Raw genomic sequence first — 17,065 nt, 5'->3', positions numbered from 1 at the left:
TTATTATTTTGTTCAATTGATTTTTGTGTGCTAATTTTCTTGTGGGGGTCCTGCTTTCTACAATGAAGACATTGTCTCACGCACATCTATTACTGGTTGCGATGTCAATTTATTTATCTTGACGAAATGGTTCATCGACCTATAGCCTTTTCCCCTTATATCCTAGTACTTGTATAGACAATCAGTTGTTGTGATGGTCTGTTTAATAAGCACCAATCGTCTGATTTGCTACCAATGGTTGAGTGTCCAAATGGACTGTATAATTTTCACAGGAAGAATCTAATTCTTATGATGTGATTGCTTATCTCCCACTTAAAAAAAGGGCCGCGTAGAGTCAGCATTGATTTTCAGCAAGTAAGGAAAGGAAATGTGACACTGAAACATCTGGTTGTTACGTTGCAGAATTAAGCGAGATACAAATTACAAATGTTGATTTGGAAAGACGAATAATACCACTACTTGTCTCCAAACATGCAAACATATCATTTACCGAGCAGCTAACTATTCGAATGCTAAGCATCACTGCACACAAACTGTAAGATAATGCATACAGTTTTTCAAGTCGTAGGAGATTAATTCCAACTCAGCAGCTATAAGATAATGCACACACTATAAAATGAAATAATTTCAAAGATTTTCCAAACAAAGAACCAGTGACAGTACAGTACAGGAAGCAAGTCTTGAGAAATAGATTAACAACAGAGTACTTGAAGTGCTAACTGTTTTCTTGCGGCCTATAGTTATCACATCTCTCAAAGATGAAATGTTTCTCAAATGATTGCCAAGTTACAGCACAAAGTCACGGTCCTTTACAGAGTTTCATCGTTCCAATATTAAGCTTTGCATCACAGATGAGATCCAGGAGCATATAGCAATGAGCCGATGACCATGTCTTCTTCAAAGAAAAGACACATCACCTGAAAGCATTCACTTCTTCGACATCCGAAACACATCATAGCAACAACAGCAGGGTCAATGTCCTCAGGTTCATTCTGGCCAGCCTGCACTTTCTGAAACCATTTAAATCCAGTCATTATGAATTCTAATGATTTTCAACAGCCCATGGACTGTTGACAGTAATTCTCATGTGCAACAGAAAACTAATGGTAAAACAAGGCAGTAATATACACAAACTGTTGCTTTTACCTTCTTCACTTTTCTTTGTTTTACCTTCCTCTTGTTGTTGCTCTGAAGAACAAGCGAAAGAGGACATGTTAACTTGCGGACAGCTACCTGATAGACAGTTCAGTTTTCAGTGAGAATTTGGGATATACTCCTTATCGTTTTCTAGGCATATAGGAGAACACAATGGAAGGAAGTATCTCCAAAGGTGATAGTAACAAAGATAATGTTATGTACGTCTAGTTGGCCCACCGAGAACCAAGTCATGTACATCTAGTTGACTGTCTGCATCATCTCATTGTTATGTATGTACATGGAATACACAAGTTGCCTTTGTAGCACTGAATAATGTTATGTACGTCTAGTTGGCCCACAGAGCACCAAGTTAGGGAGAGGATTCCTGTGATCTCTCAGATAGGAGTTTATCATTTGAATTAGGACAGAGGGAGTATCTTTTAGCTTGAGCCTTAGACAATTTGGGATAATATCCATGATTTGTTACTTAGATCGGATTGTTAGGCTTCTATATAAAGAGGGCCCTTGTGAGGAATAAAGCAAGCAAGGGCTAAAAGAATAGCTCTTCTATCTTGCCTGAGAGCCTCTCCTTAGCCTAGCACACAACCGACTACCATTGGATATTGACATTATTACGTAAATTTGTAACACATGATTGCTACAGAAGTAACTTTTATGCAGCAAAATCTACCTGATAAAAGTACACAGTTTAGACAGTTAATGCAAGAAACAAAAAATAATAAAGCCGCCAATGTGGTAAGAAAGATAAAAATAACTAAATAAGTATATATAAACTTATAAGGCAAGTAGCTGGCATACACGTTGAGAATATGATCCAACCAATAAAACAAGCGTACTATGAAGTCTATTGTATTCTCCAACATCATCTAATATCTATATTAACAACACTAGTAAAACTTATATGATGTTGTAAATTCAAGATATAAGTTCTATTGAGTTCCAAGACTAAACACACATGCAGGAGTATATGACCATTGTTTATGTGGGTAATATGACTTTCTCGGGTGAATCGCAACTCCACGTTAAAATTTTGGCTTGAGTTAATTTGACAACTTCTTTGAGAAATCATTTCATACAAAGCCTAGAGAACAATGCAACCCCAGCAGAAATTTTGCATTTCACCACACAATGGTGCAGCCCTGGCACTGACAATGGTGCCGAGGAAGAACAATGAGATACAGTACATTATTTAGTCTCACCTTTCTCCAACGGTGGAGAATCGTCAACATTGCTTTCAGAGGTCGTTGAGTTCCCGGCATCTTCTCTCCTGGTTGTACATTCACAAACTCCTGGAAACCTTAGGTGAAAACAAAGGCATAAATTCGCTGCACTCTTGGGAACATCACCTGAAGAATCATTGGGTAGAAAGGCACATCCATGTTTGTTGAGTGTGCCATCACCCTCCAGAACACCTTCTCCATAACACGGAACCCTGGGTGAAAACAAAGGCATAAATTTTCAGTCATAATTGTTAAGGTTATAAATGACAAAAGGCCATGAAAGTTTTATAGCGCAGCTACAATTATTCCATCATCTGTTTTAATGACCCAAGTTGCTATATGTTCTGTCGAGTTCCATTTCCAACAACTGGCTAGTGTTTGTACAGAATTACGAGGTACCATACAAATAAATGGCACATCGATGAGATATTTACAATAAGCCAGCACCAGAGGCATATAACTCTTCTCAAATAGAAATAGGATAACATCTATCACTTCAATAATTGCACTTTGATTAAATGCATGGCACAATACACATATCTTGACAAAAGATGCAAGTCCTAACTCTATAGTATTGCTATTGAATAGCACTAATGCTAACTGGACTCACTTAGCCGCACAAACTCCAGCATAGTAGGGCTCGCACCGACCAAAAGAAAGATAAACATCGCTTGGCAACCACCTAATTGTAGAACATGTAATGCCGTCCTAACTCTATACACATCTCCTAAACTACAAAACTCAAAGGCCCAAAGCAACTAAGGAGTAAGGACACATGGAAACTACCAGCTGATCCATAAAAGAGTACCGAACTAGATAGAAGTTCCTTTTGACAATACCATCCATACAAATGTTTGTGCATGGCTCGGAATAGGTGGCGAGTTCAAGAGTAGAGCCCTAACCTGATCTCGAGGTCATGGATGATGTATTCGAAGGTGTTGATAAAGTCAACTTCCTTGGTAGCACTGGACCCCTTGTTCAACAATTGATGTGCCTGATCCACTGTTTTTTCTTCCTCTCCCCCATCCTCACCACCTGCCTCCTCACTAGGCATCGATGCCGGCAGATTCTGGTGCTTGCCTTGGGGTACAGGAGTGTAGAAGCTGACAACTGGGATCAAACTACGGAAGCCTCGATCAGTATCACGGCACACCTTCCTCACATGCCCCGATTGTAGCTCTATTGTGAAGAGGCCAACAACTGTGTCAACAAAAATGATATTTGCTTCCTCAGCAAAGCCCAGCACTTGCACTCTATATTCTTAATCCAAGAGAGCATGCATTGGGATGAAACTTTTCAAGCACATGACCCGGTTCAGCACCCACCCTGCTTCAGCACTCGCCTCTCTTCTCCACAATTTGAGACGCGTATCCAAGTATTGGATTAATCCGATTCCACCGTCCTCCAACAGCACGAGGCTATATGCATGGCCGTAGTACTTGTCTGGTAGGCCGAAAACAGTCAGCTCGCGGCTTGCCAATTCATACTCGACGACCGACGCACTATCCGCGTTGCCGTCGGACATGAAGTACAGCACAGATCTGTCAACGAGCACGCTGTAGCTTCCTGTGAATTCCATGGAGAACTCGATGTTGCAGTGAACCGAGGTCAGCTCGCCCCAAGCACCAGTCTCGGACGAGTAAATGCACGCCGACGTGACGTGCGTCTCCTCGTCTAACACGACGGCGAAGAGGAAGACCACGCGGAAAGGACCCCCGAGGCAGTCGGAATGGTCGCACCCGTCCGCCGCGCAGAACACGGCCGCGGTCGGGCAGTCGCTCAGGAACTCGGCGGGCAGCTGTATGCGCTGCTGGGCACCCGTGATTGGCTCCCACAGGAGTAGTTCCAGACCACCAAATTCCTGGGGGAAGAAGAGGGCGCGTCCGTGGCGGCAGTCGAGGGCCCGCCAGTCGAGGCAGTCCGGGGCGGCGAGGGAGAAGGACGATGCGGTGGTGGAGATGAATCGGCGGATGGGATCGAATTCCCAGTTGTGGAGGACGCCGAGCACCGGGGGTGCCCGGTGGAGCTCGTGGAGGCGGCGCCGGAATCCGGGGCGGCAGACGATGCCGGCCCAGTCCTTGCAGACGACGGAGGCGCGGAGGAGGCAAGCGGGTTCGTCGGGCGGGAGGCGGAGGAGGATCTCTTCGATGAGCTCATCCGGGATCGTCGGCGGCGAGTCGCGGTGGCGCGGCGGCGGTGGTTCCATGGTGGCCAACCCTAGGTCTAGGTCTAGGTCTGGGTGAGAGTGTGTGTGCGGGAGAAAGTGGAGAATGGCTCGGCGGCTAGGGTTGGACTCGGGCCGCTCCTTTTTCCACTGTTCGATTTCCTTTCTTTTTTTTTCGATTGGGTCCTTTTCTAATCCCAGAGGAAATTCGTCGTCATCCCACGACTCTCGCTAACTTGAGTTGATTTTCTCCTTTCTGACTAGATATTTATTTCTTCTCTAAGTAGTAAGAAATCAACATGCACTACATTAAGGCCGCTGCTACAAATCAGGCGGCTGATTTTCTTCAGTTTTAAACCGCCTAGCCAGCCGTTCTATTTGCTCCACAAGGATGAATTAGAGCCGCTCAATTTCCCTTTAATCATCACTCCCATCCGTCGGGTCGCGGCATCATAGGTTGTCGTCGGCGAGCATGGTGTGTCGTTGAAGCACCGTCGCCGAAAAACAGAGCTCCGGCAAGCAGCGGGCATGTCGCCGGCGAGCAGCGCCATGGAATGCTGCGTTGCAGCACCGTCGCCGGCAAGCAACGCCATGTTAGGAGGGGACACCCCCGCCTTTATAAGTCGTGTGTGTTTTCTCCCACAACCGATGTGGGACTAAACCCAACAATCTTTTCCTCACACATCGGTCATCCATGGGCCCGCTAACACCAGCGTTTTCAGCCCACCAACCATGACCGACCACCCGTGAGTCCACCGAGATTTATTCCGGGCACCTGGGCTCTGATACCACTTGTTAGAATTAATCCGAAGCACTCCGTTGATCTACCGAGGACCAAGCAATCACACGAGGCACGATACCGAGATTTGTTAACGAGGTTCACCAATATGGCTACATCCCGAGGCCTGACTATGGGCGCTCCTCCCCATGACACCATCACAATACCGCACCCTGGCCGCCCGGGCGCCGGCACACGCCGCCGGCTCCCCCGCGTGCCTGTGCTATTATGTTGGCATAGGTTACATCGTGTGTCTACCTCCGATATATATGAGAGGCCTAGGATACAGGTGTCCTATTAGAACACAACTCCTGCCCTGTCTACACACAGTCCAAAACCAAGTCCAACTGTAATCTACCTTGTACAATAATATTCGACACAATTCTAACAAACTCCACCTTGGCGAATATTCTCCACCACCTTGAATTCGTCCGTGCGTCGAACCTCCATGTACATTGGACTTGAGATACGTCATGAGCACCGTTGTTACTCCCAGACTCCATGTGACTCCACCTGCAACTGTAGTCCCTTCTCGTCTTCTTCACAGTCAATACTTGAGCAAAATTAGGTTCCTCATTACTCTACTTTGTGCTCCCAATTTCCGGAGAATTCGTTCAACGCCATCACACACCGACCACTGTCTGCGTGAAAATGAACAATCCACATATTGAACGCCACATATAAGAGTTACCTGAACTCAACGTCGCCGCTCTTTCTTGACTACTTGTCTGAAACTTGAAGGAATTTCACCGTCGCCATGTGTCACCCTGAGTCAAATTCACAGTTGTCTCACCCTTTTCCCGGATAGTCTTTGACATGTCCCATAGCTATAGCACTCCGCCTCCTTCTGTATTTGTCATCCGCACTTTGCCATGTGCACTGAACACCACAGAATATACGGCCATGTACTCTCCCAGCTTTTGACAATTTTAGACTTTCCGTCACTTTCTCAGATTCTTTGTGGTCAACTCCTGTCCATCAACCGGCACCGATAGACCCAGTCACCAACTTGAATCTGCTACTCGTCAACACTGCTTCAGCACCCCTGAACACTTTGTCTGACCACACGTCTCACCATTAGTGCCTTGGTCTGTCGCTGTGTCCCGTGCTTATCACACGCCTCGCCGCTATCATCGCGTCGAGTCTCTGCTGTCCTGGTCGAGTCTCCCGGGTAGCTAGCCACATTGCCTCAACCCCCACTGCAGAGAACCACCGATCATCACCGACCGATGCCGAGTATCACGTCTCCATCAGACCATTGGTACCCAGTCCGATCCACGTGTCTCTCGCTATCCCGCTGAAATAGGCTTCGACTCTCCATGCATTTACGCCGTAGCCCCTCCATCAGCACAGAGTGTAGTCATCCATCAGACTCTAACTCCACCTTCAACATGACTCCATGTAGCTGCGCCATGCTACCCTGCGCCTTGTTGACTTCAAGCTCTCAAGTGTACACGGTCTTGAATCAACCCTGCGCAATAGTCTCGTCGAAGTCGCACAAGGCCTCAGGCCTGCACCACGTGTTTCCACGCCCCAGAATTCGGCCACCATCAGCAGCACGCTCTTATGTCGTCGTCGCTGAAATCACCGTCGTCTTCTGCTTTGACCAACATCCACGTCAGTCCATCGGACAATCCAGTCCGACCCAGCCGAAATAATCCGATTGCAACCATGCTCCACCCTGCGTCTTGTCCGCCTGCACATCTCAATACATTTTTTGACACCCTCTGTATGCATGATACATCTGCGACACATTCCAGGCTATTCGAGCCCTATGCGTACTCTGCCCTTCATATCTTGGCATTGCTTTTGATAACGATTCTCCGGCTAACTCCCATGTACAATCCCTAAGTGCAATTAGCAGCAAATTTGACAAAAGAAACAACTTCCATGCAAAACTAACGTGAGTCTTCCGCAACCTTTTATTTCTTTAATTCCAACTGCTGCAATACGCTCCTCCCAAGAACTTAATTGAGCTCTACGATGACTTCGTAAATCTCAAGATGATATGCCGGCTCAGTCTCTCGGAGGTGCTCATAGGGGTAGGGTGTGCATGTGTGCGTTCATAGGGATGAGTGTATGCGCGTGTATATGAGCGCTTGTGTCTGATGCTCAAAAAAAAAAGAACTCCAATCGCATGCAACGACTCACATCGGGCTCCTTTTTTTCACAAACAAATCTCACGCAACTCCTGTATCGCATCACACGAACTCGCACACCTCTGCATCAGCAGCAATCCCGGCCTTAGCATACGCACAGCCGAAACTGGGCTACCACGTCTCCCGGCCCGCAGCCCACCCAGCTTCCAGGCCTCCTGCTGGTCACGCCTCCAGCTGCTTTGCTTCGGCCGCTCGCGCGATCCGATCTGGCGAGACTCCCGCTGCTGTACATGCGCGCACGCTCCGCAATACACTGTCGTTGATTCTGACCTGCCGCAGCGCGCTTTCTCGCTACTTCGATTGACCAGATCAACACCGCCGCCTAATCGTCCTTTGGTCGCGTCAGCAATCCCATCTAGACGCCTTTGCTTGCGACCTCCTCCGACGATTTTTTGCACGGTTGGATCTTCGATCTCGCAGCGCCTGATTTTCCGCTCGGCTCCCTCTGGATCAACTCCTCCGCGACCTCCGATCAACCTAGCTCATGATACCACTTGTTACGCAATCTCGGATCCGCTATCACCAGCGTTTCCGACCCACATGCGCCACCAGGCCCAATCGGAGAGCAACACCGACTTATGACAGGCCTTGGGCCCTCTCCCTCCAAAAGACTAGCCTGTTAGGAGGGGACACCCCCGCCCTTTATAAGTCGTGTTATGTCTCCCCCCACAACCGATGTGGGACTAAACCCAACAGCTGCGTTGCAGCACCGGCACCGACGAGTAGCACCATGGATTGATGCGTAGCAGCATCGTCGCCGGCGAGCAGCGCCATGGTTAATGCGTTGAAGCACCGTCGCCGTCGAGCAGCGCCATCAATTGTTGCGTTGCAGCACCGTCGTCGGCGAGCAGCACCATAGTTGTTGCGTTGCAGCACCGTCGCCGGCGAGCAGCTCCGTGGTTGATGCATTGCAGCATCGTCGTCGCGCGAGCGCCATGGTTGGATTGCTGCGTTGCAGCACCGTCGCCGGCGCAGCGCTAATCATTCCCCACAAACTTGGCCGTGGATGTTGCGCTGCGGTGCAGCTTCTCGGCCTCTCTCCAGATTTGAAGGAGAGAAGAACTACCAGCGAGATTTATCAAGAGCAGAAGGAGAGAGAGGAGTCAACGCGCGAGAAATATATGGTTCCCTTCCGCTCATGGGAGGATAAGGAAGAAAGGGTAGCGGTGCCCGGGCCCACTGTGACGCGTGGCGTGCATAGGACGCGGCTTAATTCCGATTAAAATCAGTCGGGCAAATAAGCATTTCCCCTATATTTACTGTGTCATCTCAATATTTTAGCGAAGGACCCGGATAAGTGCCACACATGTGGCATGAACACATGGCAACTCAGAATGTTTTTTATGGCAAGTTTAATGACGCGAGCATGCCAATTTTAGTTGTCAAGCATAGGGATTGCAGCTTTGGGCACTCGGAGCTCGCTGATGTGCAAGTTGCACCAGTTTGGTAGAGTCTCATCGTTCCCTCGGTGTCAGAGATGCTCGGATATATCTATCCCTCTTCTAGCCAATGAACCTGCTCCCCTCTTTGGTGTCGGGGAGTCTGTCAATGCTATATTCTTTGCTAGTGTGGTGTTTGTCGGACAGTGGTCCGGGTTATCAGGGAGGTGTCCAATCAACTTATGATCTAAAGCATTTTGCAAACTTCTTTTGAAACTATATTCTTTGCTAGTGTGGTGTTTGTCGGATGGTGGTCCGGGTTATCAGGGAGGTGTCCAATCAACTTATGATCTAAAGCATTTTGCAAACTTCTTTTGAAACTATATTCTTTGCTGGTGTGGTGTTTGTCGGATGGTGGTCCGGGTTATCAGGGAGGTGTCCAATCAACTTATGATCTAAAGCATTTTGCAAACTTCTTTTGAAACTATATTCTTTGTTGTGGTGTTTGTCGGACGGTGGTCCGGGTTTCACCGTCCGGGTTATCAGGGAGGTGTCCAATCTAGAGCATTTTGCAAACTTCTTTTGAAACATGGTATCGGAAAGCTTATGATCAAGTGCTAGTTAACAGAAAAACGGTTCTGCGCTCAGCGAAGCTTTGCAAACTCCACATCCTAAACGCCCTGTGTATAACACAAACTGAAGGTAAAAAAAGAAATCTCGTCCCGCATGCGGAAGTCGGATAAGAATGTATACCTTAATTTGCAGTTCAAGAATCTCTCTCCGTCACTTAAAATTGTCAAATAACATGATTTTCCTTTTCACCGTGTGATCAAGATCAAGAACAAAAAGGGAAAGCATTTGCCATTCAGATCAACATGAAACTTGTGAAAATTACTACTCCTAAACAACCAAACTGAAATCCATCTTGAGAGCAACGTTATAAAAGTAGAAACATCAAAGAAGCCGTAGATCTATACCATATACACAGACAGGAGGCACTTTAAATAGTCCTGTACGCACACCACAATCTTACTGGTCCATGTTTCCGATGATCCACGACACACTGCAGCTAGCTCAACTGTTTTCGTCAAAACTAATATGATATGTCGTTTTGAAGATAAATACTATCCGCAAAAAAAAAAGATAAATACTGACTCCCGAATGGCCCACCGGCCCCTCCAAATGAGCCATACATTTTGTAACGAAATTCCTTCTCTCTTTTTTGAGTTGAAGGAAATTCCGTTCTGACTTTATAATCCGTATACAAGTTCTCTCCTTGTAGATGAGCTCTTGAGGAAAGGGATATTTTGGTAGAGATCATATAATATGAGATCCCCACAGAATAACTGGATTCATATGAACTTAGAGGATCTCTAGCACGATTTTGAACATCATGGGGAAATTTTAATGCATCCTCCGCAATTTTTATTTTATTTTCATGCACCCATGGAGCTCCTCTGTGACACATCACACATCTACCAGCTCGGCGCATTCCTGCCAAGTGGGGTCTGACTGCTTGAGCCCACGCCTCCGTGCTGACTGGGCTTGCTACATCGGTGGTTTATTTCCCTGGCTCGGTTTTTGCGGGCCACCTACTTATTCTCTCCGCCGCCACCAATGTGAGCAGCGCCACCGGGAGGGGCAGACATCACACGCCGAAGCAAAGCACCACGCTGTCCTCTTTCTCGTGCTCACCAAGGTCACAGGCAGTACCCCATGGAGCTGCGGCCGGAAAGTGAGCTTGAAGACGAGGTACCCCCACCCCATGTAGTGAGGAGTGCCAGGGGAGAGCTCCTTGCTGATGATGACACCCAACAAACCGACATACCACACCAGCAATGCTTGCCACACAAATTAAAATGATTGCACCTACATGTTGTTCAATTGTTGCAGGAAAAATCGCCGCTGTTGTGTACAGGAAAAATCGCCTTTCACGAAACTAATTAAATTGTTACTATGTTCCAGGAACAAATGCTGATTTGGGAATAAGAGTGCACTACCTGCCTTGAAACATATCCTTCGCCCAATGGCCTCCGCTGCATCTCAGAATTAGCTACAATGCATATGCTATTTACTTGCTCTGAAATGAAATCCTTCCTAGAAAACAGTTCGGACATAGAACCAGAAAGAGTAAAAGAACAGAGTCTTGAGAAACAGAGTACCTTAACCAACAATTATCTTCTTGCAGATAGTTATCATATTTCTCAAAGACGGAATGCTTCTCAGATAATCACCAGTGTACGACAAGGTAACCTATTCATTACAGAGCCTGGTCGCTACAATAATAAGTTCCCTTGCATTACAAACATTTTCTTTTCAAAATCTCCACTCCTGCAGCTTTGCATCATAGAGTTATGTCTGGCACTCGCTATCTTCGGATCAAGGTGCATATAGCAACGGGCCCATGACCACGTGTTCGGCAGCCACACGCCGACCAAAAGATACCACCTGAAGCAGCATTCACTTTGACTCCAAAATCTCCCGCTCTTTCTGGAACCAGTTTATATCCAGTCATTATGAATTCTACCGATTTTCAACAGCCCACTGGACTGTTGACAGTAAGTTTCATGTTGAATGGCAAACTGATTGTAAAAGCATGCAATGGTATACACAAATGGTTGCACTTCACCTTCTTTGCATCCTTCTTTGCCTTGTGTTAAAGCTTCCTCTCCTCATCCTCTCGCTGTTGTTTTAATACTCTCTTCCAAATCTGAAGAACAAGCGAAGGAGGTAATTTTAACTTATGGACAGCAGTCTGATAGACAGTTCAGTTTTCAGTGGGCATTTGGCAGTTTGCTAGATATATATGACAACACAAGCAAACGAAGTATCTCCACAGATAATACCCATGCACACCCATAGCAATGATTGGCAGTCTGTATCATCTCACTATTAGGATCGATTGAATACACAAGTTACCTTCCTAACACTGATAACCATTGGATATTCACTTTACTGCGTAAATTTGTAGTACATGATAAAAAAAAGGTTACTTTTATGCAGCAAAACCTACCCGATACAAGTACACGATTTAGACAGTTAACTGCAAGAAAGAAAGAAAATTAAGCCCCCAAGCTGATGCTCAATGGTTCCATATCTATAATTCATTGGTAAGAAAGATAAAAATAATTAAACAGGTCTATATAAACTTATAAGACAACTACATGATATATGGCATACACATTTGAAAATATGATCTAACCACTAAAACAAGAACACTACAAAACCAAAAGCATATTGATTTCTACAATAACATCCTACAAAGCACGGACACGCTTGGAAGTGCCGAACTGCCGTTCTGATACGCCGGGATACGGGGATGTGCGAATTTTGCAGTATCCCCCGAATTATGATTTTGATTTTGATTTTTTTTTAAATGCAGGGATACGCCGGGACACGTGCGGGATACGGCATGGCCAAAAACAGCCTCAGCCCAAACCCATACCTAACCTATTTTGCAGGAACTCCCGCACACTCTCGTCTTAAGGACGAGGTACTCCCGTACTCCCTCCCAGCCTCCCAGGTCGCACTGGAACGCACCGTCAGCCGCCTGGACTCCTTGCCGCCGCTGACCGCTGGGTGCTGGAGCTACCCCCAGCCTCGCAGGTAACCCAGCAGCCTCTCCCCTCTCCTCTTTTCTCAACCTCTTCCTCTTTTATTCTTAGATTTGCTCTGCTGGATGTTGCTTGCTTGTGCCGCCGCTTATGTCAGTGCTGCTGCTGCTGCTCATGCTTGTAGTGTCTTCCAATTATGTCTTGTCTTCTAATCTTCTTTACTGTTTGTGTTTGATGTGTTTTGCAAGATGGATGCAGCTTGCAATGACAACATGACATGGGGGATGAGGATCAATCAAGCATTAGATAAAAGGGACACCAAATGGGATTTTCTGACTATATTACAGGGCATTTTATTTTATTTTATATATACTCGCCGTATCCCCGAATGGCTGTTTTTGGAAGATGCCGTATCCCGTATCCCCGTATGCGTATCCCCGTCTTTCCGTCCCCGTGTCCGTGCTTTTTAGATGCCATCTACTATCTATACTACAGAATTGAGTAACAACCAGTAGTAGAAGTTAAATGGTCCCTTACAAAATGATGGTGTAAATTCAAGAGATAATTTATATTCAGTTGCAAATCCCAAACAAGAATATTACTTTGCACATGCAGGAGTACATGACCATTGTTTTATGCGGGTTATATGACTGTATAGAGGGGATCGCAATGCCATGTTAAAATTGTGGGTTCAATTAATTCAGCAACATCTTTGAGCAATCATTCCATATGCCATACAATGCCTAGAGAACAATGCAAACTCAGGGAAATCAAGCAGGCATTTCACCACACAATGGTGCAGCCCTGGCACCGACAATGGTCTCAAGGAAGGAACAATGAGATACGGTACATTATTCAGACTCACCTTTCTCTGAAGCTGGAGCACCCTCAACATTGCTATCAGATTCAGAGGTTACCGAGTTCCCGGCATCATCTTTGCTGGTTGTACCCTTCATGGATTCTTCATTTGGTGCACTCTTGGGAATATCACCCGAAGAATCTTTCATTAGCAAGGCACATCCATGTTTGTTGAGCATACTAGCACCCTCCAGAGCACCTTCTCCATAACAAGGAACCTTAGATGAAAACAAAGGGGTAAAATTTCAGTTTATAACTGTCAAGGTTATAAATAACATAAGGCCATGAAAGTTGTGTAGCCCTGCTACAATTATACCATCGCCTGTTTTAATGACGCTAGGTGCTACTATGTTCTGTTGAGTTCGGTTTCTAACAACTAGCTAGTGTTTGCACATATTATGAAGTACAATTATGAGGTACCATACCAATAAACGGTACGTCGATTCGATATTTACAACTAGCCAGAGGCATAGAACTCTTCTCAAATACTTCCTCTGTACCATATTAATTGTCGCTCAAACATACATCCGTTTGAGCGACAGTTATTTCCGGACAGAGGGAGTATGGTAACATCTATCACTCCAATAATTGCACTTTGATTGAATGCTCATGAGCTCATCACATCACACTAATCATCACAAAAGATGCCACACTAACGCTAATTCGTCTCACTGAACCTCTGAAACACCAACACATTCGGTCATGCTCGCCACCAAACAAAAAATGAAGATAAATACCGCTTGGCAACCTCCTCCTCATAGAACATCTATACCGCTCTAAACAAGTACCAAACTAAAGAGTAGTTTCCTTTGACAATGCCATCTATACAAATGTTGAGTGGCACGGAATAGGTGAAGCGTTTTGGAGTAGAACCCTCACCTCATCTTGTGGCAATGGCTGATGCTTTCGAAGGTGTTGACAAAGTCCCCCTCCTTGATTGCATTGGACCCCTTGTCGAACAGCAGCTGCGCCTGATCTACCGCTTTCTCCTCCTCACCGCCTGCTTCCTTATTAGGCTTCAATGCCAGAAGATTCTGGTGCTCACCTCTGGGCACAGGAGTGTAGAAACCGACAACTGGAATCAAATCATCGAAGCCACCGTAATTGCAGACCTTCCTCACATGCTCTGATTGTAGCTCAACTGTGAACAGGTCAGCATCCGTGCTAACGAGAATGACATCTGCTCCCTCAACAAACCTCACCACTCGCGTCACTCCACGGCGCGCGTCACTAGGAGCACCAATTGGGAGCAAATTGTCCAAGCAGATTTCCCGGCTCAGCACCCATCGTGCATCAGTCCCGTCACCCGTCACCCGCCTCCCTTGTCCACAATTTGACATGCTGATCGAACAAGCCTTCGATAACTCCCAATCCACCATCCTCCGTCGGCATGAGGTTACATCCGACTTCGGAGCAGTCGCCTGGTGGCTCGAACACGGTCAAAGTGTGCCTTGCCATGTCATACTCCGTGATTGACGTATATTCGGGCATGCCCGTGAAGTAGAGCAAAGAGCTGCCAACGAGCAGGCTGGAATATTGTTGGTAGTTAATTTGGAACTTGATGTGCACCGAGGTCAGCTCTCCCCAGGTGCCAGTCTCCGACGAGTATACGGTCAGCGACCTAACCCACTCCTCCTCCTCCTCCTCCTCCTCCTCTGGGTCAAAATCCTCCTGATCTGGGCCGTCTGAGAAGGAGAAGACGACGTGGAAAGGACCCCCGAGACAGTCGCGATGGTCGCACCCATCCGCTGTGCACAACACAGTCGCCATCGGGAAGTAGTTCCTCCTCCCGAACGCCGCGGGCATCGGCACGTGCTGCTGGGCGCCCGTGGTTGGCTCCCACACAAGGAGTTCCGGAGTACCCTCTCCCGTGGAGATGAAGAGGGCGCGGCCATGGCGGCAGTCCTGGGCCCGCCAGGAGTGCCAGTCCGGGGCGGCGGGAGAGAAGGACGAGGCGGTGGTGGGGATGAAGTGGGGGACGAGGCCGCGGACTAAGCAGCGGAGGAAGCCGGGGACGGGTGGTGTCCGGTGGAGCTCGTGGAGGCGGCGGAGGAAGCCGAGGAGGGGTGGCGTCGGGTGGAGCTCGTGGAGGCGGCGGCGGAAGGGCGGGCGAGAGACGATGCCGGCCCAGTCCTTGCAGACAATGGAGGCGCGGAGGAGGAATGCGGGGTGGTCGGGCGGGAGGCGGAGGAGGATCTCTTCGACGAGGTCGTCCGGGATCGCAGGCGGCGGTGCTGCCATGGTACGGTGGTCGCTAGGTCTAGGTGGATCTGGAAAGAGATTGGGAATTTTGGAGCATGACTACAGCGAGGGGATTGGGAATCTGGGCGGAGCGGAGGCTCATGGTCCTCCTCGAACTTTTTCGAAGGAAAGCAAAGCTTTATAGATTAACGACGTACGGGGATATCCCCGACACGCAAGCAGCCACTTCGGACGGTACATCAGTGTTCCACTTAACACACGTATTTGGTAGGCATTTACTACCGATTCGACCTAGCTCATGCGCAACAGAGTTTAGGGTTCGACTACATGAGCTAACACTCCAGCTAGAAAACCACAACTTGAGTTGAAGCTTTACATCCTCGATGATCACAGCATACGGCGAGGCGTCAACCTTCGTGATGTCCATCGCGTCAGCCAGCAACTCGCAGTCAGTTTCAAACGCCACCCTGGTGGCTCCCAGTTCGGCTGCAGCTGCTACTGCCATTGCTAGGGCTGTTACTTCTGCACCGAATGCATCAGTATGCTCTTGCCGCCCAACTCTAGCATTCAGGACTTGCCCTGTACTATCCCGGGCCACAACCCCCCATCCACTGTGAGACATCCCCGGGGTAAATGCACCATCAAGATTGAACTTGGTTACATCATATGCCGGCGGTTTCCACTTCTCAGTTGCCTGTTTGGGCTTGGCTTTTGAAAATACCTCTTCATACTCAAGTGCATCACATCGCGCTCGTCGCGCAATTTCTTCCACAGCCACAGGAGTCTCCCCTTCTCTCACTTTGTTTCTGTTATTCCACCATTGCCACCAGAAGGATATGATCAGCACTCTTTTCTTCTCATCTAGCCCCCAAAGGGAGTCAAGCATTGCATGCACACCCCCGAGCGCCTCCAGTCGAGACCGCACCTCCTCCAGTCCCAGATTCCTCCATACCCCCTTCACACACTTGCATTTGATAAACAGGTGGCCTCCATCCTCTTCGCCTCTGCCACACATAAAACAGTTGGATGATTCAAGGTTTAAGCCCCGTCTTACCAAGTTGTTGCACAAAGCTAGCGATTCATGGCGAAGTCGCCAAACAAACATTTGTAGCTTCGGTGGGCACGGGATCTTCCATATCCTCTTCCAACTTTGATCTGAACACTGATCCAGCTGGCCGGCGCTAGCTGTACTCGTACTTGGTGCACCGTTCTGTTTCTGTTTGTGGAGCTGCACCAGTAGCTTGTAAGCACTTTTAACTGAGTGATTACCCTTCGTGTCAAAGTGCCATGCTATGAAATCCTCGATCCCCTCTCTTAATGGAATCTGGAGTATGTAGCGCGCATCTTCCGCACAGAACGTGTCCCTGACGAGTATCTCATCCCAGCTTCCGGTGATCGGACTGATCAGCTCGTGCACAAAATTCAGGAGGCTGGAGCCCTTTGGCGTTATCACTTGTCGCGACCACGGCCGTGGCAGCCAAGGGTCCAGCCAAATATTGATCCTCTGTCCGTCGCCTACCCTCCAGATATATCCGTGTTTCACGACATCCAGCCCTTGAAGAATACTACGCCAAGAGTACGAAATTCCATCAT

At 47.6% G+C, this 17,065-nt stretch overlaps 2 protein-coding genes across 2 annotated transcripts; both read right to left on the bottom strand.

The window, feature by feature from the left end:
* Positions 1–617: 617 nt before the first annotated feature.
* On the bottom strand, positions 618–4,584 carry LOC119310517. Its single transcript, XM_037586245.1, has 4 exons — positions 3,281–4,584; positions 2,358–2,590; positions 1,147–1,233; positions 618–1,010 (listed from the first exon to the last, which is right to left on the bottom strand). The coding sequence occupies exon 1, from the start codon at positions 4,582–4,584 to the stop codon at positions 3,640–3,642; it is 945 nt and encodes a 314-aa protein (XP_037442142.1). The 3' UTR covers positions 618–1,010; positions 1,147–1,233; positions 2,358–2,590; positions 3,281–3,639.
* A 6,204-nt stretch (positions 4,585–10,788) lies between these two features.
* On the bottom strand, positions 10,789–15,612 carry LOC119312621. The gene is made up of 4 exons (XM_037588360.1): positions 14,150–15,612; positions 13,278–13,488; positions 11,488–11,568; positions 10,789–11,348 (listed from the first exon to the last, which is right to left on the bottom strand). The coding sequence occupies exon 1, from the start codon at positions 15,509–15,511 to the stop codon at positions 14,573–14,575; it is 939 nt and encodes a 312-aa protein (XP_037444257.1). The 5' UTR covers positions 15,512–15,612; the 3' UTR covers positions 10,789–11,348; positions 11,488–11,568; positions 13,278–13,488; positions 14,150–14,572.
* Between the last annotated feature and the right edge of the window lie 1,453 nt (positions 15,613–17,065).

This window comes from Triticum dicoccoides, chromosome 5B (assembly GCF_002162155.2).
Source record: "Triticum dicoccoides isolate Atlit2015 ecotype Zavitan chromosome 5B, WEW_v2.0, whole genome shotgun sequence".
Taxonomy (NCBI): domain Eukaryota; kingdom Viridiplantae; phylum Streptophyta; class Magnoliopsida; order Poales; family Poaceae; genus Triticum; species Triticum dicoccoides.
The sequence above is the reverse complement of the archived record's forward strand: the minus strand, read 5'-3'. Positions and strand labels throughout refer to the sequence as shown.